At 42.3% G+C, this 27,836-nt stretch overlaps 1 protein-coding gene across 1 annotated transcript in view; it reads left to right on the top strand.

The window, feature by feature from the left end:
• utp20 (UTP20 small subunit processome component) overlaps positions 1-27,836 on the top strand; it is a 113,472-nt gene that overhangs the window by 54,703 nt on the left and 30,933 nt on the right. The window contains exons 30-47 of the mRNA XM_060839730.1: positions 407-633; positions 3,168-3,312; positions 4,715-4,802; positions 5,788-5,931; positions 8,957-9,010; positions 9,112-9,264; positions 10,109-10,264; positions 11,154-11,291; positions 13,963-14,100; positions 17,074-17,213; positions 18,132-18,220; positions 20,312-20,586; positions 20,905-21,044; positions 21,609-21,765; positions 22,624-22,722; positions 23,553-23,720; positions 25,351-25,517; positions 26,384-26,531. Coding sequence (XP_060695713.1) covers positions 407-633; positions 3,168-3,312; positions 4,715-4,802; positions 5,788-5,931; positions 8,957-9,010; positions 9,112-9,264; positions 10,109-10,264; positions 11,154-11,291; positions 13,963-14,100; positions 17,074-17,213; positions 18,132-18,220; positions 20,312-20,586; positions 20,905-21,044; positions 21,609-21,765; positions 22,624-22,722; positions 23,553-23,720; positions 25,351-25,517; positions 26,384-26,531 — 2,626 coding nt within the window. The remainder of the gene's footprint in view (positions 1-406; positions 634-3,167; positions 3,313-4,714; positions 4,803-5,787; positions 5,932-8,956; positions 9,011-9,111; positions 9,265-10,108; positions 10,265-11,153; positions 11,292-13,962; positions 14,101-17,073; positions 17,214-18,131; positions 18,221-20,311; positions 20,587-20,904; positions 21,045-21,608; positions 21,766-22,623; positions 22,723-23,552; positions 23,721-25,350; positions 25,518-26,383; positions 26,532-27,836) is intronic.

Here is a 27,836-nt window from a genome sequence, read left to right as displayed (position 1 = left end):
CTCATCTGGAGTTTAATTAGGGCATTGCTCCTGATCAGCAACTAATGACCTATCCTCAATGGAGGCCTCTCCTGCTTAGTAACTAACTGATGACTATAATTGTTGGTAACTAACTGTCACATCAAAGCCTGTTCTCAGAATATAGGAATTCTTACAGGAACATAAGACTTTGGAGTAGCAGTCGGACAGTCAGGGCTTCGAACCTGTCCCACAATTCAGTAAGATCACGACTGAGCTGGTTGCAGCCTCGACTCTAATGTCCTGTCTGTACATCTACTCTCAGATTCCTAGTACTTTGAATGTTGTATTCTATTTTATTGTAAGTGGGCTGGCAGCTCCCCCAGCTGGTGTGCTGGCTACACTGCACTATGTAGTTGAACAGCCTTGCTCTATGCGTATTTTCCAGGTTCTTCCCACTCCTTGCAAAACAGCTTCCTGATCACCCACAGTTGGATGTTCTGACCAATGTCTTTGCCTTGCTGTCATCTAAGAGCATTGCAGAACCCACGGCGGCGGTTGTCATGGATATCGTTGACAGCCTGCTGAGCATGCCTGACTTCTCGCCAACAGCGCAAGCAAGCGTCCTGACTGTGAACGACACAGCCTTTCCAGAACCTTCCACCTTTGCAGGAGGTACTACAATTCCCGTTTGTTGTGTTGTCATGTTTTATTGTAGATGTTTGCGTTACTGGGGTTAATCATGCAGAAAGCACGAATTCAAATCCTGCCATTTGAGTTTGATTTAAAAACTTGAAGGGAGCTCTGGAAGCTGAAATTTGGTTTCAGTAACAGTAATTACGAAGTTATTGTGTTCTCGTGTAACCCACACTGGTTCACTAATGTCCTTTTTAGGAAAGGAAGTCTGCTGTCCAGTTCCACACCAATATGATCTATTCTGAAATGCTGGCTGAGTCAAGCCACTCTGTAATGTCAAACACACTGTCAGGGGCTCAAGAAAACATCCCCACCCCTCGTCACTCCTCTGGATAACTTGAGAGGAATTTAAATGTTTTTAGCCCTTAGCTCCCTTACTCCCATCTTCTGAAATGATTCAAAATGAAAAGCTTTAGTGGCAAGAGTGGTAATGCTGTACCCTGTGAACAGCCGGAATCTGAACAATAGCGCAAACAGCATCGTTGTACCCTAGGCACGAGAGCGATCTCTAGGTTACTACACCCTGGTCATGCCCCAGGTATTGTTGTGTCAGTCAGTGTGAGGGACAGATGAAGGACCCTCTTCCAGGCTCCATGTGCAGGATGGGTTCAAACCTCCTCTGGCCAAGGGGAGGGAATTAAACACTTTGTCTTTCCAGGGAATTGCTTATGTTTCCTTTTCAGGCATCATTGCCAATGAAGGCTGAGTCAACCTAATCACTTCATGTGCCTTGACTTGACTGACCCAATTATAAGATATACAAGTTTCTGATTTGTCCATTAGACCCATGTCCACCTCTCTGGATTTCCCACACTTGGCCACCATCAGCTGGTAAACTCGTTGGTGCTGAGAGCTAGCCAGAGCAAGTGGCCCCAGCAGCCTGTTTGGTCATCTTGACTATGTCTATATCTGAGCCTCTAAGATCCCACTCTGGTGGTGATAATCTCTTAGCTCTCACACAGCAAGCTGCTGGTTTACAAACTTGTTTAGATTTCTCCTGAAGGTTTCCTTCAGTCACTGTCGTACAGCACAGCAACAAACCCTTCAGTCCAACCAGTCCATGCTGACCATGATCCCAGTCGTTGAGTTCCTCTGGGCCAACAAACACTTGACCAGACTGGGCCCAGACCAAATATGTCACGTCTTAGCAAGCTTTTACCCAGAGCATCGTGCAAGTAGGATTAAAAAATTATACTTCAGTATAAGCAACATTGTATCACAATCTGTGAAAGCACGAATTTACAATTGATTAGTGCTTAAGTTAGTTTTTTGTTCATGCTTTCTAAGGGTTGTTTGCTCATGTGAGAGAATCGACAATTAGTGGTCACTGTTTAAAAGCAAATGGTCACCCATTTTAGACAGAGATCAGAATTTCTTTAAAAATCTCGCAGAGGGTCATGAATTCCCTTCCTCAAGGGGCAGTGGAGGAAGAGTCTCTTAATATTTTTAAGGCAGAGGTGTATAGATTCTCAAGAAATAAGGATGTGGAAAGTTATTGAATGGCAGGAACATGAATCAACCCTGACCTAATCGAGTTTCAGAACAAGCTCGAGGTCATGTGACTTATTCCTGCTCCTAATTTGTATATTTGAATGTAAGTTTGTAATTAGCAAGAAAACTTAATGTTGCACTTTTCCAAATTCCATTGAAGTCGACATCACCTGATTGTGTTTAAGTGTTTCATTGAATTCCATTCGCAGAGTTCAGAATGTAAGAAACTGGAGTTAGATCGGGGCCTGGCAACTCTGTTCCACCGTTGAGCCAGATCACATCTGATCTCCCTAAACTCCGCATTCTCACCTGATCCCTGTCAAGAGCAGGAAGAAGCCTGTGTCCAGTTCTCCAGATGTGTTTTCCCTTTCTAATCGATTCAACCTCACTGTGTTGTGTGTCGGCTAACTGAATGTTTGGGCAGGAGACGTCTAAGAAGTCTTGTTGGTTTTACAAGATAAAGGAACAGGTTCTGTCAGAGAATGTGGTATGGTAATGAAGCCCCTCCCCCCCCACGTTCAGTAATGCCCATCACAACCTGAGGACACCCCACAGTATCTATATGAAATCGAATATTTCTGAAGAGTGATCGCTGTTGTAATAATGGGAACCACAAGAGCCAATAGCATGATCTTACAAACAACACAGAAGTGGCTGATCTTCACACCCAACCCCTACTCCTGCCCCATTGTAACTTTTTATTTTGTTGATAAAGATTGCTTTATAAATCAGGTGTCCCACTGTCTCCCTTCATGTTAGAGTCGAGAGTGTGATGCTGGGAAAGCACAGCAAGACAGGCAGCATCTGAGGAGCATGAGTATCGACGTATCGGGAATGAACCTCATTTCTGACGAAGGACTTATCCCCGAAATGTTGACTGTCCTGCTCCTCGGATGCTGCCTGACCTGCTGTGCTTTTCCAGCACCACATTCTTGACTTTGATCTCCAGGCACCTGCAGTACTCACTTTCTCCTTCATGTTAGAGCCTATTAACTTAAGTATCCTCCCACTATTTGTCATAGAATCGGCAAGCATGGGGATATGTCTTATTCTGCCTCATATTTCCACCATCCTCCGGCATCTTAACAAAGCTGTTGGAAATACAGAACGAATGAAGAAGAAAAAATTCCAAATACAAGTCAGTAAAGATTTGAGCATCCTTTCGAGGTACAGTTTTCTGTCTCATTTACACTTTTGTACATTACAAATTATTACACTTCCATTTCCTACAAGAAACTTATTCTTGGGAGAGCCATGGACCTGACCAGCATTTATTGCTCACCTTTAAGTTTTTTTTAAATTAGATTCCTTACAGTGTGGAAACAGGCCCTTTGGCCCAACATGTCCACACCGACCCTCCAAAGAGTAACCCACCCAGACCCATTTCCCTCTGACTAATGCAGCTAACGCTATGGTTAATTTAGCATGGTCAATTCACCTGACCTGCACATCTTTAGACTGTGGGAGTAAACCGGAGCACCTGGAGGAAACCCACGCAGACACTGGGAGAATGTGCAAACTCAACACAGACAGTCGCCCCGCGGCTGAAATCGAACCTGGGACCCTGGTGCTGTGAGGCAGCAGTGCTAACCACTGAGCCACTGGTTGAGAAAGTGATGGTGAACTGCTGTGGTCTGTTGGTGTCAATAGATCCACAATGCTGTTAGGGTGGAAGTTCCCAAACCGAGTGACACCAAAGGAATGGTGATGTATTTCCAAGTCAGGATGATGTACGCCTTGGTGGGGAACTTGCTGATGCTGGTGTTTCCATGTATCTGCTGCCCAAATCCTTCTAAGTGGTAAAGATTGCAGATTCAGAAGGTACAGTGTTGGTGAATTTCTGAAGTGCATCTTGTAGATGGGCCGTTCTCCTCTCCATTCATGAGCTCAAGGCTACTTGTCTTCCTCATGCCTCTCTGACAGACATCAGCAAACTTCACACAGATCAGGAGTCAAATTGAGGAGTTTTTAGCAGTGAAGACAAACTGCTGTCTGCACCCCAAGGTGAGGGCAGTGTGTCTGTGCACTTGCTCTGCCTGCACACTGCTGCTTTTGTCCATCACCAAATTTATCTCATTGCATTTGAGGCACTGATTGATTTCCAGGGGAATTAATCTGAATGTTGAGCTAAGATGCCCCAAAGCAATTCCTCAGTGAATTTTCTAAATTACATTCCTAAATTATTTTCATAAATGGTGTGAGTAGTCCATTTTGTGAAATTACATTGTGTGTTGTGTTGAATTCAAAAATCTTTGATAAAATGGGCATGTATGGTTAAAAAAAACTCATCAGGTCTTGGAGCATCTGTGGAGAGAGAACGTTTTGAGTTGATTATGATTCTGTTTTGAAAGATCTCTCTCCACAGATGCTACGTTCACTTTTCATAGATGCTATTGGATCTGGTGAGTTTCTCCAGCATGTTTCTGTTTTTATTTCACATCTCCAGCATTTTGCTTTCATTTTAGAAATCCTAAACTTTTTTATAAACCTGTGCAAGAAACCTTGATAAATATGCAGTTTCGTGGAGTTAAGTTTTCCACATCATTTCTATCTGTTGGTTGCTTTCCAGGATAAGTCAGTTTGTACAGGATAAGGAACAGAGCACTGTTCTGATCAATCTCCTGATGCCGTATCTCTTTAAGCCAAACACACCACAGGTAAATGATGTTAACAATGGACTGCTGTGTTAAAATATATCTATATATATATATATATATATGTGTGTGTGTGTGTGTGTGTGTGTGTGTGTGTGTGTGTGTGTGTGTGTGTGTGTGTGTGTGTGTGAGTGAGATGTGGTGTATTGTCAAAGCCTACCTAGGAAAGGACATGAAGACAACCAGATAGACTATGAAAGAGACTCAGAATTGCCTTTCTGTTCAGGATCTTTAATGACTGTGTAACAGCAGTGCTGAGGGTTCGGAGGAGGTTGTGCACTTCCAAGGGGGACTTTGAACAAGTCCCTTAATTCTTCTTCTTTTGCCTACATGTCAGTATGGTCAGGAGATACAGCTTTAATGTGACTGGAAAATGAGCCAAAGGAAAGATGAGTATTGAAAAAATAAATAGGGCTTTAAGTTAAGATGATCAGGAATGGACAGCCTTAGAAGACAGTGGAAGCAAATTCAGCAATGACTTTTGACAGAGAGTTTGATAAACACTTGAAAAGAAAAGATTTCCAGCAGCAGTGGGAAGAGAGTAAGGAGGTGGGGCAACTTTGATAGCTCTTGGTGGGTTGAATGGCATCTGATTGTGTTTGATTCTCTAAATTGGTGGCGCGATTTGTAACTGAAAAATGTATTATTGGAAAAACGCAGCATCCAAGGAGCAGGTTTTTAACTGGTTTGGAATGGATAGGATTTCTGTAACCAGTTATTGATAAATGGGGCCAGTCTCCTGGACAACTAAATAGTGTTAGCTGTACGCTTTTGTACCATTGCATTGGCAAGTATTTGGTTCTGATTTCTTACATTGGACCAGCTACTGGTGATCAATATTTTCATTGTGATATCTGGCTGAGAACCATCAGCAGCTCCAGGTGATTGACCAGGGGAATGGGGTACAGTAAAATGTGAGTTGTGTGTAACAAACCTCCTCATGGAGTAGAAAAATATAGAGTCTCATCATTTTCTGCACTTCCCAAAGGATACTGAGATTGACATCCTGAAAACCATTCAGAACCTCCTGCAGCATTGCTCTGAGCCCGCCACGTTCATCAAGCCACTGGCTGCCCTTTTCTCTGTCATTCAGAACAGGCTGTCTCGGCAGACTCTCTGCTCCATCTTCCAGGTATAGTTACACAGCAACTAAGTAATGGATCTGGATGATTGTTTGTTTTTCAAAGTTGTTTCTCCATTTCTTTCGAAAAATTGACTTTGTGTCATTTTGCTTTTATAACTTTGTCTATATTCTGAACTGCTTAGGTATCAGTTATGTCTTGGAGGGTATGCCCTCCTTGAGGTCAAAGGCCATGGCTCAAGTTCCCCTCTAGACACTTGACACTAAGTCCAGGTTAACTCAGCAGTGCTGAGGGAGAGCTACACAGTCAGAAATACTGTGAGGTGTTAAACTAGGACCCAGGCTGTTTGCTTGGGTGTGTGTTGAAGATCCCATGATCACTATCCCGAAGAAAAGTAGGTAGATGTGCTGGCCAATAATGATCAGTCAACAGTTGTCACTTTTCGAAAACAAAATGCTCTTTATCTAGTGATATTGAATTGCTGTTTATGGGATCTTACTGTGTTGAAAACTAGCTGCATCTTTTTTCTTAAATGTCACTCACTCTCTCCTCTTGCCTTCTCCCCCTCTCTGTCTCTCCCTCATTGTAATTACTCAATGGTTTTGTCAAACAGTGTTGTGTATTATGTTCTTTCTCCGTCTCCTGCTCAGAGTAAACAACACTGCTTCCTGTTAAGGTAATAACATTCACGTAGGGAGGAAATCCATGGGCAGAGCTCTGAGCCGATGTTGGGTCTAGGCTGTGCAGCTGCTTTCAGGTTGTCAGTGCTGTTTGATCACTCAGTGGTAACAGTTCACCTGCTCGTGAAACTAGTTACGCAATTCCAATTAATGTGGAAATTGAAATGGATTAGCTTTGATGTTGTTATGTTGAGTAATAAAGAATGAACAGATTAAAGAATCACCATTCATACTGCAAAGCAGAAAACAACTGCGGATGCTTGACATCTGAAGCAAAAGCAGAATTAGCTGGAGATGCTCAGCAGGCCTGACAGTATCTGTTCTGGACTCAAAATGTAGACTGCTTTCCCTCCGCAGATGCTTCCTAACCGCTCATTTTCCCGCTTGGTAAATTAGTTATTTCTGGGAAGAGGTATACAAAAGTCTGAAGCTGAAACCCCGATATTATTGAGATTAGACAAATGCCAGTTTCCCTTTGCAGTGGAGTCCCCAGGCATTTGTTGTCCACAGTGTCCCAGGAGTGGCTCAGGGGCTGTGATGTTGCAGTCTGTGCTCCTGATCTGACTCGGGAGTGCTATTGGCGTGTGCCAGGCTTCCAGCTCCGTTTTGTTCAGGACCCGGCTTGCTAACCGGGAAGGGAAACATCTTCACTTTGGTGTTGATAACGAAACCATAGAAATGTTCTGGTGCAGAAGGAAACCCACTTGGCTCATCTTGTCTGCACCATCTCTTCAAAACTGGCATCGTTAGCTCATGCCAATCTCCTTTTTTTCCCATAACCTTACGCATTGATTCTATCCGAAACATCATCCACTCTCTGCTTTTTCTCACAAGTACAGTCAGTTCTCCTATGACGCGATGGTTGCATTTCTGAACTTTAGAAACAGTGCTTAAAGTGTTGGCATTATAATCACATTACAGCCAACACACGTTTTGAAAGTTCACGCTTTAGAAACAGCGTCCCTAATTCATCAATTGTGTTACATTGACTTCGTGTTGCCAAAATGTGGGTTATAGCAGAACGACCTGTAGTTGCAAGTCAGGATACTGTGTGGCTTGGAGGTGGTCATACAGGTGGCATTCCCATGCATCTGCTGCCTGTGTCTTCTGAGAGAAAAAAATTCCTATCATCTGTCTCCTAAAAGGATGATCCTTAAGAGTCTCTTTAATTCTGCACTTATCCACAAGAAGAAACATCCATTTCAATTTACTTTGTTAATGCCATTCAGGATTCAGTCAAATTATCTCTTGCTCTTCTAAACTCCAGAGAAAACAAACCCTGCCAGTCCAGTTTTTCCTCATAAGGCAACCCGTTTATTCCAGGTATTAATCTAATAATCCTCTGAACTGTCCTTGGCATGTGCATTGTAGATGGTGGACAGGCTCAGGAAGTCAGGAAATGAGTTACTTACTCCAGGATTCTTAGCCTCTGGCCTCCTGTTGTAGCCTCTGTATTTATATAACTGGTCCCAATGGACTCAATATCTCAAGTTCCAAGATGAAAGAGAGCTTAAGATAGATTTGCCATATTTGTTCATTAATGATGTTTGAAAGGTGTTTACAGAGTTATTCCTGCAGTTTTTAGTACTTTATGGCATTTATAATCTTGTTTAGATGAATCTTGTTTTTAGTGAGTGCGCTATTTAGATGTCAGATCCAGGCTTTGGGATCTTCAGCCTGCTTATCCACAGAATTAGACCCAGGAGTAGTTAAATTAGATTAGATTAGATTCCCTATAATGTGGAAACAGGCCCTTTGGCCCAACCAGTCCACACTGACCCTCTGAAGAGTAACCCAGCCACACCCATTTCCCTCTGACAAATGCAAATAACACTACAGGCAATTTAGCATGGCCAATTCACCTGACCTGCACATCCTTGGCCTGTGGAAACTGGAGCACCCGGAAGAAACCCACACAGACACTGGGAGAATGTGCAAACTCCACACAAGACAGTCACCCAAGGCTGGAATCGAACCCAGGACCCTAGTGCTGTGAGGCAGCAGTGCTAACCACTGAGCTGCCCCAAAGGGGGAAAGCACTTTCTCACTTAACGGGTAGTGGAAACTTGAGGGACCCCATACCACCTCAAAAAAAAAAGCTGTTGACGTTGGAGAAAAAAAATGGGCAATTTCAAGCCTAAAATGTATACTTATTTGTTAAATGAGAGTATTGGGGTTAGGGAATAGAGACTGATCAAAGACGCAGACTGGATATGATATAAAATTAAATGGCCGAATTACCTTAAAAGGCTGAATTGTCTTTCCTGTTCCACGACATTTCAGATTATGTTGAATCTCATTTTGCACTGAGAACTTGCCTGATTAAATGTAAAATTATTAACTCTGTTGTACTTTATTTTATTTGTTTATTGCCTTTTCTTTATTTTAAACAAAGACCTTGGCTGAACTGGACAGCAGACTGGTGTACATTACAGAAACTGTCACTAAGGTAAGATGAAGTTTACCCCAGACTTTCTTCACTAGCTAGCAGAAAGCTTATGTTTCTTTATGCACACTTCCTAGTTCTGACCTAATCACTTTTTGTTTCAGTTAAATGCCTTTGATCGACAACATCTTGACGACATTGATTTTGATGAGCGCCTGTCTGCATTCCAACTTACCACTAAATGTATCCGAGAGATGGGAACATTGGATATGGAGTATCTGATTGCAGTCATGCACAACTGCTTCCATTCCATTCAGGTTAGTATAGACCTTCCCAACGCGCGTTCACTTAGACACATTCTTCATTACACAAAGCCAGAAGCTTGAAGTTCATAAATCTGTTGAGTAAATTTATGCAATGAATTTTTCTATAACATGGAAAATGCAAAAATAACTCAGTGATATTTAAGTTCTCATTTTCTAGGGTGTTGACTTTCTCTGTCCTTGTAATCTCCTCCACCTCTATTACCCTCTGAGATATCTATACTCCTCCAACTCTAGTCTCTTTAACCTCTGATTTATCACGGTCCATGCCTTCAGTTGCCTGAACCCCCAAAGTATGGAATTTCCTCCCTGCACCTTGCTTTTCCCCCTTAGATGTTCTTTAATGCCTCCCTTTTTAACCAAGCCTTTGGTCATCTGTGTAATAACTCCTTATGTAACTCAGTGTTGAATTATGTTTGATTATGTTCCAGGGAAGTACATAGTCATGAACTGTATAAATTACAGTGCTTTGAGCAATTAAGTCACTAAAATCCATCCAATGTTCACAAAACCACCACATGCTTGAGAGTTTGAGCGTTAGAAATGATGTTTTTACTCGTTTTAGCTAGGTCATGAAGAGCAGAGGAATCTGATTGACCTGATCAGCAGATGGAGCTGGGATTTAACGGTCAGCTGTGCTTGTCAAAAACTTTAAGCTGTTTTCCTTGCAGCCAAACTCTCCTCCATTCAAATCATCAAACATTCCCCAGACACAAAAGCCAGGAACATCAGCAACACCCCCAGCTCCAATGTGCCCTATTTGTACATCAGTAAGACAGTACTGACTGGTTCTACAACAATGTGGATGACAACTATTTGCCTCTAATTTTTCTTCTAGCTGGGGGAGATGACTCTTAGTGACAGTGCGACACTTTGCTTGACTGAGATTATCCGAAGAGTGGCTTCTGTTGACTGCTCAGAGGAGGAATATAAGGAAGTAATCAACCGCACTTTACTGGAGACCTTACGGAATTGTCTCAAATCAAAAATTGAGGTAAAAGATTGTAAAGAGAGTAACCTAACATGAGCATTATGGCCACAGCGTCGGATGTGTCCCATTATTCACATGAGTGATTCCTGGCCCTTGTTCCAGCATGATAGAGGAAACAGCTGTTGAATAGATTAAAATAAAATCAGAAGAATCTGGAAATACCCAGCCCTGGCAGCATCTGTAAACAGTGAATCTGAATTCGTGGTTCAGATTGATGGCCTTGCGTCCCCATGGAAATTCACAGACCTGAGAGGTGACCTGATAGAAGTTTATAAAATAATGACAGGTTTAGATAGAATTGAAGGCAGTTGTCTTTTCCCTAGGATGAGGGATTTCAATACTAGGGGGTACATTTTTAAGGAGAGAGATTTAAAAAAGACAGAAGAGGCAATTTTTTTTACACAGAGTAGTTCACATATAGAATGAACTTCCTGATGAAGTGGTAGATGTTTAATTACAATGCTTAAAAGACACTTGGATGTGTACATGAACAGGAAAGGTTTGGAGGGACATGGGCCAGGAGCAGGCTGGTGGGATTAGTTTATTTTAGAATTACATGTGGAGCAAACTGGTTGGACTGAAGGGTCTGTTTCTGGCTGTATAACTCTGAGTCTAAATGAATATTTTAAAGAAGAACAGTATCTTTATCAACTTTATTGATCCACGATTTATAAAGGGACGTTAAGATTCTGGAGCCAAGATGAATAGACTCCGATGCATACAGCTCAGTTATTACCTAATTGAATGGCAGAACAAGGTCAGAAAGGGGCTGAATGACCTCCTGTACCTACATGTGTGTATTTTGACAGAATTACACCACCGTTGTGCTGAATTCACTTTGCTCCATTTCAGGCCTGCTTCCCTTGCTCCATTTCTGTTTGGTTTATTGCAGAGTGTTCAACAGGAATACACAACGCTACTTTGCTGCTTGATCCGGACATTCCCCCAAAGACCAGAATTCCAGGACCTGGTGCAGCTAACAGACCATGATCCGGATATGGACTTCTTTGAGAATATGAAGCATATACAGGTGGGTAATACAGAGCATTTATTTCTATACGTTCAGAAATTGGCAGTAAAATCTACCCAAGAATGGGGTCTTTATTGTGGTTGAGAATTAAATTAAATAACTGAATATTAGCTGTGATTTTAAATTAATTGGGCATTGAGGTTAAATAGTTCGAATGATAATGGCAATTAAAATAAATTGAGAGGTGTGCCTGGGCAGCAGGTATTTCATTAAACTTGCCTTTCATCAATTGACCTTTATGTTAGCATGAATATTGCAGTTCCTAAGAACTCTAGCATTTGACTCTGTGACTTTACATAGTCAATGCTTAATGTATCTGTAAAAATCTCACCTCTTGCAGTATTGAAATGGGTAAAAATTAAATGAATGTGAAATGGTGAATGTTCTAAATAGAAGTAAGCTTAACAATTTCCAGACTTAAAATACAAGAATCCTGTTTGAAGTTGTACAGTTCTATAGAGAGGTTTGTTACGCTGCACAGCAACATGCAGAAAGTGAAATAGTGACAATACGTGAAATATTTAACTCTGATATTAACCAACTGTGGACTTCTTCACTTCAAGTTAATGTTGCAATTGTTAAGTGATGACTTGATCATTTCCTAAGAGATACATTCACCAAATCCCATACATGTGTATGTACCCCTGTATATGTGTGTATGTGTGATATATATAATATATGTAAAGATATGTATAAAATATAGAGATAGAGAGGGAAGACTGATGGGATTATGACCCAAAGATGGATACTATAATTTTGCCCTGTAATGTCTGCTACTACCAACCAAAGGACAACTGTTTAGTGTTCTAGTAGTGCTCCAGCAACTTAAGCAATTTACTGTTCAAATCCCATAAAGGGAAAGTTAAGTGGAAACACAAGGAAGCTATAGTAGGGAAGAAGGCCATTCACCCCAGCCACGCAATGATGTCATTTACCCCAAACAAAACCTTCTGCTCCCATCTTTCTTTCTCTTTGCACAAGCTTTCAATCCCCTTTTCTCATTTTTACCTATCCAATCGAATCTGAATGGTTGACAGTGTCTCTGTCTCAATCATTGGGCCGGATTAGATTAGATTAGATTACTTACAGTGTGGAAACAGGCCATTCGGCCCAACAAGTCCACACCGACCCGCCGAAGCGCAACCCACCCATACCCCTACATTTACCCCTTACCTAACACTACGGGCAATTTAGCATGGCCAATTCACCTGACCCGCACATCTTTGTGACTGTGGGAGGAAACCAGAGCACCCGGAGGAAACCCACGCAGCCACGGGGAGAACGTGCAAACTCCACACAGTCAGTCGCCTGAGGCGGGAATTGAACCCAGGTCTCTGGCGCTGTGAGGCAGCAGTGCTAACCATTGTGCCACCGTGCTGCCCACAGGATTGCAGCATAGCTGTCTATCTGTGTGTGTGTGTGTGTGTGTGTGTGGTCTGTCTGTCCGTGTCTGTGTGTACACGTACGTACATGAAGGTATTTCTTTGTCCTGAAGCTTACCTCATTGCTACCTGATAAAATGATCATGGAGCTTCTGGATTTTCATAAAATACTATCAGCAATTGGTCCTGTTCTCCTTATATATGCTGGATTTATTTCTATCGGACACAGTTCAGAGAAGGTTCACTTTCCTGATTGCTTGGGTGATTGAGGAAAAGTTACACCCACTGAGCCAAATTTATTGGAGTTCAGAAGGAGGTGGGTGCTGAGTGAATCATAGAGTAATCCAGAACTAGGAGGCCCGATGTAAAATTCATGATGGAAATGAGGAATGTCTTCCCTCAGAGGGTCCTGAATCTGCAGAATTCCCTCCCCCAAAGTGCAGTGTGGAATGATTATTGATTATACTCAAAGCTGAATTTGTCAGAGTTGCAATCTGAAAGGGAATTGAGGATTACTGAGGGTGTGGTGGGAACTGGAGGTAGGATATAAGGCTATGATCAGATCAGCTATATGAGAGGCTTAACAGCCTATTTTTGCTCCAGTTTCCTGTGTTCTTATATTATGTTCCAAGACCCAACTGCATCACTAATATCCTTCAGGAAAGGGGAACTTGTTATCCTGGGTGTCATCTCAGTTATGTGCCAATACGACTGGTTTTTAATGTTCAGAGGACAACGATCATGATGTTACCAAGATCACACCAAACAGCAAAGCAAAGCTCTAGGTGCCATCATATCAGCTAATACCATTTGAGTTTACAATGAGCAGGATTTGGCAAAGTATAGGCTCACCTGGTCATATTTCTTTCCTTCTGTCAGTTGTGTTTCAGTGGGTCATGTTCTCACCTCAGATTCAGGGTTCTTAGTTTGAGTCCTAATCCAGGTTTTGAGCACCCAAAACAAAACTGATTCTGCAGTGTAAAAGGGAGTACTGTATTGTTAGAGGTGATGCTCTGTCTTGGTGTGGAAAATCCCGTAGCATTGTTTCTAAGCAGGCGAGAGGGTTTTCCCTGAAGTCCTGGCTAATCAACTTCACAGAAATAGATTATCTCCTCATTATCAGATTACCATTTGTGGGAGCTTCCTTTGAGCAAATTGACTGTCACATTATCCACACAATACATAATGACCATGCTTCACAAATATTTAATCGGCTGTAAGCGTGTGGGATGTCTATTGATCATGAAAGGATCTATATAAATGCAAGTCTTTTTCTGTTCGGTATTCAGATCCACAGGAGAGCTCGTGCCCTGAAAAAACTAGCGAAGCATCTTGATGAGAAAAAGATTACGTTGTCCTCAAAATCTTTGGTGAATTACATCCTGCCATTTGCTACTTCAACACTGTTCAGTGAGAACATGCTGAAGGTAAGAACTGCGTTTATAAAACATTGGGACTTGAAGAAGCTGATTGGAACCTGGTCTGTCATGCTGCCGAGACCAAGGCAAAGTAGTAATGTCATTAGTAATTAGGAGGACCAGGTTAATGTTCTGAGGACACTGGTTTGACTAACAGCTGATACATGGGAACACCATCATCTGCAAGTTCCCCTCCAAGCCACTCACCATCCTGACTTGGAAATATCTCGCCATTCTTCAGTGTCACTGAGTTAAAAACCTGGAATTTCCTCCTTAACGGAATTGTATGTGTGTGTCAACACCAAATTGTCTGCAGTGTTTGATGAAGGCAATTCCTCACCACCTTCCTTAGGTATGGACAATAAATGCTTGCCCAGCCCAGCAATTCCAGGTCATATGAATGAATTTATTATTTTTAAACATCTCAGTCCGATCCTTTTGGGAGGAACTAAGTCAATTCAAACTCCCTTCATTTCACCTTTTCAGCCCCATTGTTCTTATGATCATCTGGATCTAAATAAAGGGATCTGTGAGAATATGAAGTGTGAATTGGTAAAGATAGATTGGGGCACCTAACTAAACAGCTGGCTGGTGTGTAGGCACTGTTCATACTTAAAGAATGTGTGTGTGAACAATTGTTCATTCCTAACAAAATCAGAAGTTGCTGGAGAATTAATGTTTCTGGCTCAGTGACCCTTCTGACCTGATGGTAGCTAGGAGAAGGTTGATATGCAAGACTAAATGATAGGTCCCAGAGAGAGAGAGAGAGAGAGAAAAACAGTCAGGCAGACAAAGAAATGGGTACTGGTCGGCCTGAGAGAATGACTAACTGCTAATGAGGAGCATTAGTCGCTGGCAGTAGGTTATTTGTGTTAGCAGCCCATGTGATGACAAGGCCTGGTGTGTGGAAGTTGGGTTAAGGAAATGGGAGAAAGTGCTCAGGCCCTAAAATTATTATAAAGGAAAGTTGGGGCAACCATGAGTTACAAAAGGAATTGGGAGTAATATTAGATTCAGAGAGGAGACATATAAAACTCCCAGATAAAGCTGCAGACCTGAGGATGGAGAGCATTTAGAATTGAGGAAAAGAGGGTGAAACGTTTGATCAAAAAGAGGAAAATAGGCTTGAGAATTTCAGGGAACATAGGAACTGACTATAATAGCTGATATAAAAATGTGAAGAGAAAACATTAGTAAAGCCAATTGTAGATCTCTTACAGTCACTCTTTATTGGAGAAATTATAATGGTGAGCAAGGAAATGTTAGATAAATTGAGCACAAAAGAGTGCAGAAAAAATCTCCCAGAAATGTTTGTGCAGAGTTTAGTGAGAGGGATGTATTGAAGGAAATCAAGATTGATAAGGAAATGGTTCTGGGGAAATTAATGGGGTTGAAGGCTGATAAATTACCAGGGCCTGATTATCTACAGACTAGCGGGTCGGAAATGTAACCCCACTCTTTAAAAAGGGAGGAAGAGAGAAAACAGAATTGCCTTCCAGTTAGCCTAACATCGATAGTGGGGAAAGTGCTAGATTCCTTTGTAAAAGACATGATAGCAGAACATTTGGAAAGCTTTAACTGGATTAGACGAAACCACTGAGTTTATGAAAGGCAAGTCATGCTCAACTAATCTACTGGAGGTTTTTTGAGGGTGTAGCTCTGAATTGATCGGGGAAGCCCAGTGGTTGTGGTGTATTTGCATTTTCAGAAGGCTTTTGATCAAGTCCTTCATAAGTACTTAGAAAACATAGTTGAAACTCATAGGTTAGGGGATGATATATATTGACATAGATTGATAATTATTTAACACAGAAACAGTGAGTGGGAATAAAGGGTCTTTTTCCGAGTGATAGGCATTTAGTGACTAGTGGAGTACCACAAGAGTACTTGAGCCGCAGCTGTGCACAATATATGTCAATGACTTGGATGATGGAAACAATGCAACATTCCCAATGATGATGGCACAAAACTTGGTGAGATTGTGAGCTGTGAGGAGGATGGAAGGAGGCTTCAGTGCGTTTTAGACAAGTTGAGTTTGCAGGTGAACTTGGGGCTGGACAGTCTAAATGTAGGGAAGTTGTTTTCCCTGGCTGTGGAGTCTCGAACTGGGGACACAGTCTCAGGACAAAGGGTGTGCCGTTTCAGACTGAGATGAGGAAAACTTTCCTGTGGAATTCTCTACCACTGAAGTTTGGAGGCTAGGTCACTGAATGAATATATTCAAGAAAGAGATCCATTTTTAGATTTTAAAGACATCACAGGGAATGGGAAGAAAGTGGGACCAGCATACTGAATTGGATGATCAGCCATGATCATATAGAAAGGTGAAGCAAGTGCAAATGATCTTGCTTTAGTTTCTGTGTTCCTACGTAAAATAAATAGGAGCAAGATTAGGTCATGTGGTTCATCAAGCCTGCTCCAGTGTTCAGTATGATCACAGCTGATCTGGTTATGGTCTCAACTTCACTTTCCTATTGTATCCTTTGTTGATTAAAAAACTATCCAACTCAGTCTTGAATGTATTCAGTGACTCATTCTTCACTAGACCCCATGGAAGTGTACTCCACACAAACCCCTCTCAGAGACCCAGAGAGCAAACAAATCTCTTATTTTTAAACTGTGACCCTACTTCTCGACTTGGAAAAATCATTCTCAGTTTTCACTTTCTCAGAATGTTGTATGTTGCGATAAGATTATCTCTCATTCTTCTGAACTCCAAGCAGTATAGGCCAAACCTGCTTAATCGTTCTTCATAAGTCAAGCCGTTTCATCCCAGGAATCAACCTTCTCTGTGCTGCATCCATTGGAGGTATGTCCCTCCTTGAATATGGAGATCAAAAGTGTATACAGTATTCTAGGTGTGGTCTCACCGATATCCTGTGCAGTTGTAAGAAGACTTCAACTAAACGTGAATTGGCTTAAATGGGTTTGTTTCAATTTTGTTTCACTCTGCTCTGCTTATCTTTCCATGACATTCTCTAGTACGAGAACATGACCACGGCATCTGTGGAACTTGTTGGAGCTGCCTGCAAGCATCTCTCATGGTCACCATATATTTATTACCTTAAACGATATATTCACGTTCTGCAAACTGGACAGATCAACCAGAAACTTGCAGTCAGGTGTGTATGTGGAATAGTGTGCAGTGATGATTGTGCCAGCAAGCTAATGATTGGTTCTTCAATTAGAGTCATAGAGATATACAGCACGGAAACAGACCCTTTGGTCCAACTCATCTATGCTGACTAGATATCCTAAACCAATCTAGTCCCACCTGCCAGCGCCCGGCCCATCTCCCTCCAAACCCTTCCTAGTCATATACCCATCTAAATGCCTTTTAAATGTTGCAATAAATACTTTTTTTTTACACAACACGCCAGCTCTCACTCAATCTGAGGCTCATTCTTTTTAAATATAGTAATCAAGATCCCAAATCCTGTCCAGAACAGAGCAGCCTATTGATAGTCCCCCCACGCTGTCTGTTTGCATCCTCCTCCGTGGCAGCAGTGTGTATTGTCTCCATGATATATTGTCGAAGCAGCTTTCTAGACAGAACCTTCCAAACCTGCACCATCTCCCATCTGGAAATGATGAGAACACCACCGTCTGCACATTCCCCTCCAAGCTATTCTCTTGGAAATGTAACTCTTTTCCTTTGGTGTCACTGGTTCAAAATTCTGGAACTTCCTTCCAACAGCACTGAGAGTGTCCTTTCGCCCCAAGGCCTGCAGCTGTTTAAGAAGACAGCTCACCACCACCTTATAATCCCTGCAGTGCAGAAAGAGGCCATCAGCCCATCAAGTCTGCACCCACCCTTTGAAGAGCATCCCACTCAGAGACAACTGTTTGGAGGCCACTCCAATCCTAAATGTTAGTCCACTCCAATGTTTTGCCAAAGACGTGTGACACTCTAAACTGAAGTTCCGTCAGTGCTCTGCACTGCCCATAACTAAGGATGTTAAATCTTGATCATTTTCAGTTTAGCTTTTGAATCTTTAAAATATTGCTGTTCTTAGCGTTGTTTATTTGCTCTCCTACAGTTTGCTACTCTCAGTGTTGCAAGCCTTTCACTTTGACCCAGAGAGCCTACGGAAGGAGTTTGAAGCTGTTCAGGCAATTGAAAATGCAAGTAAGTGCCTAAACTCTGCCTTTTAGGATGGAGTTCCTGCAAAGAGTACACGTGGTGCCACACTTGAGCTGCATATTGCACTACTGGACGAGAACATCCTCATTCTCTTATTACTCTGTCACATTCCATGCGAGTCGGCACTCCAATTTCCCCATGCGTGTTTGTGTACCCGCAGGGAAAACCTCCCGTGGGCGAATGTAATCGCTTGATTGGTGGCTGGAACAGGGTACCCACCTAATTCGCATCGAGGAGTGGGACTGTCGAACACTCAGCCATTCTTCGGCTAATTGGTCGATAAGCAGAACAGGGTAGGGCAGATCAGATGAAAATAAAGTACTTGCAGCACTAGCAGGAACAATAGACCTGGGCCACACTTCACTTGACTGCCCCGTCAGTGTAAGTTGTCATGAATGCTATTTGTGATGATTCTGGGTGAAAGGTGATAAACTTCTCCGAAATGCAGCAAATGGCAGAACCTGGTCATTTCAACCCAAAGGGGTGACCGTGTGATGCCTTGTCCACAACCAGGATTCAAAAAATTGTGCAAACGCCAGTGAAACTGGTATCTGTAATTCATGACCTTAAAATCATGTAATTTGTAAGCACAGTTTTCACTTAATTCTGCCTGGACTGCAATAGTATTTTGGTGGAAATTAGGGTTGAATCTCCAAGCCATGCATAAAGAAGTTAACCTCAGTAATGCTGACCATGATACTACTAGACTTATAAAAACCTACTGATATCTTGTAGGGAAATAAACCCACTGTCCTTACCTGGCTTGTCCTATATGGGACTGCATTCCGATCTGGGGATGAACAAGCCCCTCAGTTACATTCAAGAATGTGTTCCTGAGATCAATTAGAGATGAGCAGATCCACAAAGAATCTTGCTAATGTAACTCAATGGTGCACAGAGTCCGTGATGAATCTTTGGAGGATATAAATGTGGCGATGAAATGGGCAGAGAAGTGGCAGGTGAAGTTCAAAGCAGAGAAATGTGGAGTCACTCGTAGGTTGCTAGGAAGAACGTGTAGAGAGAATATGAAATAAAGGTTGCAACTCTATTGCGAATGCAACCTGGGTGTAAATGTACAGAAGTCATTGAGGATAGCAGGACAGGTTGAAAGAGTGGTTAATAGTGTACACTATACCCTGGGTTTATTAATAGGGGTTAATGATGCACACTATACCCTGAGTTTATTAATAGGGGTTAATGATACACACTGTACGCTGGTTTATTAATGGGGGTTAATGATGCACATATACCCTGGGTTTATTAATAGGGGTTAATAATAAACCCAGGGTATAATGTGCATTATTAACCCCTATTAATAAACCCAGGGTATATGTGCATCATTAACCCCCATTAATAAACCAGCGTACAGTGTGTATCATTAACCCCTATTAATAAACCCAGGGTATAATGTGCATTAATAGGGGTTAATGATGTACACTATACCCTGGATTTATTAGTGGTGGTTAATGATGCACACTATACCCTGGGTTTATTAATAGAGTCTCAGTACTGCCTCCTGGGATCTCCGCCACAAGCCTTCCTCCATCTTGACTGTTTCCTGTCATCCAACCAATTACCACATCAAAACTCTCCAGCAGATTAGTTGAACACTGTTTTTCCTTAACAAATCCAGACTACGTTTCCTTAATTATCTTGAATTTGTCCATCTGACTCTAACTTTACTCCCAAATTATTGTTTCGAGATGCTCCCCCTTCTCTTTGTCGAAACTTGGACTAGTTTTCCCTCACTGTTGCTACAACTGTGTGTGGTTGAGTGGATAGCAGAGATGGATTGAAAGTGAAAAGGATGAAGAGGGGCAAAGGTTTAGAAGGATGTGTTGATGGGATTGAATGAATCTGTGTGGGAGAAGGTTCATGTGGAAATAAATAACAGACAGATGGACAGAATGGCAAATCGCTCTGATTTTGATTGACTGTGTTGTCTTGCAGTCCAGATAATGCTGTTGTAGTTTTGTAAGCTCGTTGTTAAGTTGACCCGACAACTGCATTGTTTTTTTTTGTTGACTGCATCCTTCAACCTGTGTTGACCATTGATAATCTCGCTGTATCCTGTAGATATGGAGAAAGGAGATGAGGGAAATGTGGCTGAAGCCATGGAATTGGAAGGTGATGTCGATGAAGAGAAGGAACAATCTGCAGAAACATTAAATGAAGGTAGCACAGTGTGTGATGAAGGTGCAGAGGGAGAAGATGTCCCTGTGAAGCAGGTGAAGAAGCCTGTGACCCCTGAACCCAAAAACAACGAGGAGCTGCAAAATCTGATTGAACACATCCAAGTGACTGTCACCAACAGCATCCTACCTAAGCTGCAGAAATGCTTGATTGCAAAGGTCTGTAGGTGAAACCCTCTGATAAACTTGCATTCTCTCACTCTTTACCCATCTCTACATGTTACTGTCTAACTTCTTCCCTTTCTCACTTATCTCTGTCCTTCTCTCCTCTCCTCATTCCAAGCCCTTTTTTCATCCCCTCTGTTTTCCCTAAACCTACCCTCACCCCTCCTCTCCTGTTGTCATTAATATCTCTCTTTCCCTGCTTTCTCTCTCCCCTCTACCCTATTTATCTCATTCCCACTTATTCTTGCCCCTCTCCCTTGAGCCCCCTCCACCTAACTCCTCCATCACTCGAGTTTATTTCATTGTAAATAGGTGCAAAGAGATGAACAACACAAGTTGGTGAGATCAAAAATAGTCAATGATGAGGAGTTGGTGCGTATTCCGCTGGCTTTTACGATGGTTAAACTGATGCAGACTCTTCCCAAGGAAACCATGGACTCCAATTTACCAAGGTATTGCAATACAGCAGTGACTGAGAACCGTTGTATTCACAGTGGCACTTTGGGATTAGGAGGGGTCTTGTCTATTCAGTGAAGTGGCTATTTCTGCATTTTATGGGTTTGTTTTTCCTCTCTGTCTTGAGTCAGCTGTGTCTCAGTTGCATTCTCGCTTCTGATTCACAATGTTCAAGTCCGAGTCTGGGATTTGGGTGTAAACTCATCCCCTGACACTCCAGTGCAGTAGGTGCTGTGCTGTCAGAGATACATCGTCCGGATGACACATGAAGCTAAAACCCAGTCTAGCCCCTCAGTCAGATGTAAAGATCCTGTGGTACAATTTTGAATAAAACCTTAAGAACTATTCCCAAAGTCCTGACTAAATTTACCCACGACCCATTCTCAAAAAAACTGTAGTAATATTTTTGTTTGTTAGAGCTTATTGTGTGTAAATTGGCAGCTAATTTTTCCTACACAATAGCTGGGACTAAGTCTCATTGACTGTAAAGGATATTGAAGCATCAGGAGGTCATGCAAGGAGCTACATTAACACACACCTTTTTTGTATCCTGTTCGCAGCATCCTCATCAAAGTCTGTATGCTGTTGAGAAACCGAGCGCAGGAGATCCGAGATGTTGCTCGCAACACCCTGACTAAAATCATTGAGACTCTGGGCCCAGAATACCTTCTGTATCTCCTCAAAGAGATGCAGTCAGCTTTAACCAAGGGCTATCAGGTAATTTGCCACAATTGAATGCCATTGAATATCAAGGCCAGGCAATAGTTATATATTTTTCTTGGTGGAGATGGCCATTGCCTGGCGTTAGTGTGGCGGGAACGTTACTTGCCACTTACATGCCCAATCATGTGTGTTGTCCACTTTCGTAGTATTTGTTTTTGCACCCCAGGGTCAGGTCATTCAGGGTGACAACTCGATGCTGCTGTTTGTGCAACACATGAACCACTCCCAGACCTTTTCATCTCAACCTACTTCCATATTATTACATTCATTTCTCCCTTATTTTTCTCTAGCTTGCCCTTAAATGTATCTGTCACCCAGCTCAACCACTCACTGTGATAGGTCAGCATGTAAGAATCGACTGCCCAGATAATGTGCCAAGTTCAGTTTGGGGTTTTCCAAAGATTAACAGCAAAGTTTTCTTTTAATTGGGATGTATGTGTTACTGGTGAGGCCAGCGATTAATACCCATCCCCAGTTGCTGTGGGGAAAGTGCTCTTGAGCTCTTAGTTTGAACCACAGTGATCTTTGGGGTGTAGGGACACCTACAGTACTGTTAAGGTTCCAGGATTTTGACCCAGTGATGTCATTCCAAGTCAGAATGATGTATGATTTGCAGGGGAACTTGCAGATAGTGTTCCCATGTTTCTTCTGCCCTTGCCCTTCTATGTGGAAGAGATCGCTGCTTTGGAAGATGCTGAAAATGAAAAGAATTAGAATGATAAAATAGTAAATTTTGCTTGATATTACTAAAATTCTCACTTGTGTTGACTATTGCGCGATAATGTACTCCCAGTTCCAAAACGCTTCTGGGTAGTTTCTGTTCACTGAGCCACCTCCTTATCACCTTGCTAGGTTCATGTTTTGACCTACACGGTCTACATGCTGTTGAAGAGTCTCGTACCCAGACTTAACAGTGGAGATTTGGACCCTTGTATGGACATTCTCATTGAGGTAAGGGTTTACCGTCTGAAATTATTAATGATTTACAGATCATTGTTTGCAAAAGAAGGAAACCAAACCCACCCTTTTCACCCTCCGAATATCGGAAAGTGCTTGAGAAGCAGTGAAGCAATTCTTTTTATTGTAATGTAGACAAAGAGCAGTAGCCAGTTTGTGCTCAATTGAGTTGCAACAATGTAATGAATGACTAGATCATCTCTTTTAGGTGCTGCTTGAGGAGTAGATATTTCATGAGGACGTAGGGAGGAGGGATTACCCTAGTGCTTATCGCAATAGGTCATTTTATGTTCATTTGAGAACACTGTAAGCCTTGATTTAACTCCGTGTGAAAATCGGTGGCAGTATAACCCTCCTTCAGAATTGCACTGAAGTCTCAGCTTGGATATTTTCGAAGCAACCTACTCAGATGTTATGACACAATGTTGGAGCATGTGAGACTTGAACCTGGGTCTCCTGGCTGAAAGATAGGGACGCTGCCAACATGCCACAAGAACCCTCTCAGTCTCAATATTTATCATGGCTTGAATATCTGGTCTGGGACTAGAACCCATTTGCTAACTGGGTGAAATGCTACCGACTGTACACCACCTCCTTAAGAATCAGTCCTAATTATAACAAGTCTATTTTTATAAGATGACAGTGTTCAGTCCGTTATTCTGGTGCTGATTCTAAGCTCCATTACCCCTTTCCACCAATGTCCTTTGAATCTTGTTTCTTCAAATATTTATCTATTTCTTGGTGATGCTATTAATTAAAAATAATATTATGCTGAATTGCAACAATCTTATCAGTGCAAAATAATTCTCTCTCTCTCTCTCTAGATTTTTAACCATGAACTGTTTGGTGAAATTGCAGAAGAGAAAGAAGTGAAGGGAATTATAAGCAAAGTGATGGAAGCGAGGACAAGCAAGAGCTATGATTCCTATCAGATTCTGGCTCGGTTTGTGGGAAGGGCACAAGTTACTAAGCTGATCCGTCCACTTAAAGAGGTGAAGTCAATGCCCCATTCAGTAATACGCGCCACTAACTTTCAAGAAAGCTAGCCACTAAGATCTAGCAATCTCTAAAGCACTTGTGTTCCCTTTTTTCCCGGCACCATTCCGAATCTGCTGCCAAGTCAGGCAGATTTCCAGGTGTCCGACAACATTGAGGCAGGTTAAGCAGCCAATTGTAATGAAGGACTTTCACAGCAAACCAGCGAGTCTAAGCCACCAAAACCCTTTTTATTTTAAAAACAATTACAGATAGTGAAATAAATGATAGGGAGATCCATGTAGGATTAAAATGGCTAAAAGATTGTCAGTAAACATGTTAAACAGTTTTAATACTTCAAAAATATATGGATTTTATTGTAATAATGGAAGAATCTGACATTCAACAAATTTATAATAATATCTCAGGATCAGTAAAGATGTTTTAAGTAATTATGAACTTAGAATGCGGTTTATAAAACTGAAACAAGAAGCAACTTTTCAAGGGTTTTTTTAAAAAAGTGAGACAGTTGGCTGAAGTGATGTTTAAGTGATTGCACAGTGTGGGTCTTCAACAGCAACATCCTTACCCAGGCTGTCCGACATGTGACTCCACACCCACAGGAATGTGGATGTTTCCTAACGGCCCTCAGAAATGTCTGAGAAAGACACTGTCTTTCAAGGCACTTAGGATTGGGTAACAGATGCTGTCAACTGATTTGCCAGTAGACCAAGAAAATTAGTTTCATAGACTGATAAACATCTACAGCACAGAAGATGGCTATTAGCCCCATCTTGTCCTGGCCAGTCTACAAAGATCTATTAATCCCATTTTTCAGTTCTTGCTCCAAAGCCCTGGGGCCAATAGCAATGTAATTAAATATCTAAAAGGTAAGGTCATCATTGTCCTATCAAACCATAGGGTTGCTCACTCATTAGAGGGAGAAACAACTGGGGAATGGTTTAATCTAAGAACCAGCAGAATTCAGGCAAGGGGAGAGGTTGAGAAGGAGAGTCTTTGTGGTAGCCTCAGCCAGAGTGGGAATTGAACCCATGCTGTTCCAATCACTCTGCATCATTAACCTGCTGTCTAGCCAACTGAGCTAACCAACCCCATGTAATTATCTAAATAGGGCACTCAACCACTTTTCCAGACAGTGATTTCCAGGTTACCACCAATTGGATGAAAAGCTTTCTCCTCAGCTGTCCCCTTCAGCTCTACCTCTTAACATAAATCTGTGCCCCAATGGTATTGGCCCCTCTATAAATAACGAAAAAGCCTTCCTATCCACCCTCATAACCTTATTTGCCTCCAGCAGATTCCCTCTCAACTTTTGCTTCTCCAAGGAAAACAGACACAGCCTATCCAGTCTTTCCTCCTAACTCCAGCCCTCCAGCGAGGGCAGCATTCTGAGAAATCTCCTGTGCAATGTCTAGTGCAATCAAGTTCTCTCTATAATGCAGTGACCAGTACTCCAGCAGTGACCTTATGCTGTGCCTCAACTAATGAAAGCAAGTCTTCCAACTGTCTTCCATTGTTTTCTGTGTTCCTATGGAGCATGTGGGGGAATTTGATGACAGTGTAGGTGTGGTATAAATGGAAGCTGCTGTTGGTGCAGTATGGTTAAGTGCCATTTTACGTTTTCAGATATTAGAGAGTACAACCATCCTTAAGCAAGCTCGCAAGGTTCAAGAAGCATTTCGTCGCATTGTGACTGGTCTGTTACTGAATAAGGAAATGACAGCCGACTCCATTCTCTTATTAAGCCACGGTCTGGTGACAGAGAGCTTGCCATTGATGACACAGAGAACCAAGTGAGCAGTCATTCATTTGGATTACTATCTATTGAAGTATGGCAGATTAAAATTTATATTGAGACAGTATTTTCCACTGATCAGGTAGAATCTGGTATTGGTCATGAGCAATCAAAGACTTAACCCTCTTCTTCTGTACCTTCCCCCGTTTCAGTTTCTTATCCAGTTCACAAGACCAAATGATCACTGCCTCAGTCACTCCCTGAGGCAAAGATTTCCACACTCTGAATGGCTTCTCTGTTAAGGTTTTTCTTTTAGTCCCCCATTCTGTAGCACTGCACCTTTGAAGAAATATTTACTTAAGTCTTTGCAACTAATGTTCTGAACTAAGTAATTGTTTTTGCTCCTAAACATTTGGTTAGCTTTTCAGTATCACTGCGTAAAACCTGGTTTGGAATATTAGGGGTCCTGGGGATTTCCCACTCTTTACTTAGCACCGACAGTGCAAGGTTTAGTCTGTGCCGCAGCTGGGGACCTGCGTTTGTGCGGTACCCAACAATCTTAAATTGTAACTGCAGCAAAAGTTAACCAGAATATGATCAGTCAGCCCACAACTCACTAGTTAAACCCATCCCTGCATTTCTGTGTATTTCATGAGTCGATGTTTTATCCAGCTGGTTTTGGTAGATGCTGGTTGGTGGTTCATGGTGGGAGTGTGGAATGCACTATTGTGTGGGCTGGACTGAGGTAAATAGCATGGATGTCCTTAACGAGAAGTTAGGTAACTGCATGAGGACGAAAGAAAGGTGCCTGATGGGGTGAGATGGGAGGAGGCTTGTCTGGAGCGCGGGCCTGTTCAGTCGAATGGCCTCTTTCTGCGCTGCATTCTCTGTTTCTTTATAATGCTGCCACTTGTTACTTTAAAGAGGTCAACACAAGAAACCTGAAGCATCCCGTGTTGGACTGAAGCCCCAGAGTTGCCTCTTGCTGCCCCCCACCCCAAGCCGTACGGGTGAGAAAGCAGCTACCAGCACCAAGACCAACATGCACATTCTGGTCAATACCGGGTTGAGGGTAAGTGATCAGAGTTTCTGCTCATTCATTGATTTCTGAAATGCCTTATTTTTCTGTTTGGACACATGGTTACAGGTGTTGCTGGCTGGGCCATTTATTGCCTGTCATTTGTTGCTGTTGAGAAGGTGGTGGTGAGCTGCTTTCTTGGACAGTTAGAGTCCATTTGCTGTGGGTTCACCCACAATGGTGTTCCAGGATTTGACCCAAGGTCACTGAGGGACAGATGATTTATTTCCAAATCAGGATGGAGAGTGGGGCTGGGTGTACACGTGTTTAGGGATATGATCATTCACAATGGCCTTTGAAAAATCTACAATTCCTCTTTGCTTTTTTAATTTGCCAACGATTGCAAGGCCACAGATTTTGCCTATCCCAGCTTACACTGAGGATGTGACATAGACTTTCTCAAGCTTCTAATATTGTTTACACAGTGAGGTCAGGCAGCACATTTCCAAACGTTTGACTCAACTGGGACGAAGAAATAAGAGCATATGTTCAAGTCAGGCTTGGTGGTGATGATCCTTCATGTTGTAGTGGTCAAGGGGCTTAGGTGCTGGAGCACTTGGAAATGCAAAGGACGATGTTTGGAATTATACTGAGGCCGTAAGGATTAATGTAAGAGCAGTGGTTGGGAAGACGAGGCTTGTTTAACTTAGATAAATATGAGATGCTCCATTTTGGAAAGGGATATCAGGGTAAGACTTATATGCTAAATGGTAGATTGCTGGGAAGTGTTGCTGAACAAAGAGACCTTGGAGTGCAAGTTCATAGTTCCTTGAACGTGGACTTGCAGGTAGATAGGATAGTGAAGAAGGTATTTGGTGCGCTTATCTTTGTTGATCAGTGCATTGAGTATAGGAGTTGGGAGGCCATGTTGCAGCTGTACAGGACATTGTTTAGGTCACTTTTGGAATACTGCATGCAATCCTGGTCTCCCTGCTTTTGGAAGGATGTTGTGAAACTTGAACGGGTTCAGAAAAGATCTCCAAGGATGTTGCCAGAGTTGGAGGGTTTGAGCAATAGTGAGAGGCTGAACAGTCTGGGGCTGTTTTCCCTGGAGCATCGGAGGGTGAGGGGTGACCTTGTAGAAGTTTATAAAATCTTGAGGGGCATGGATAGGCTGAATAGCCATTGTCTTCTCCCCAGGGTAGGGAAATTCAAAACTAGAGGGCATAAGTTTAGGACGAGAAGGGAAAGATTTAAAAGGGACCTAATGGGCAGTGTTTTCATGCAGAGGGTACTGTGTGTATGAAATGAGCTGCCTGAAGAAGTGGTGGAAGTAGTTATAGTTACAACATTTAAAAG

Source organism: Hemiscyllium ocellatum, chromosome 19 (genome assembly GCF_020745735.1).
Source record: "Hemiscyllium ocellatum isolate sHemOce1 chromosome 19, sHemOce1.pat.X.cur, whole genome shotgun sequence".
Lineage (NCBI taxonomy): Eukaryota > Metazoa > Chordata > Chondrichthyes > Orectolobiformes > Hemiscylliidae > Hemiscyllium > Hemiscyllium ocellatum.
The sequence above is the reverse complement of the archived record's forward strand: the minus strand, read 5'-3'. Positions and strand labels throughout refer to the sequence as shown.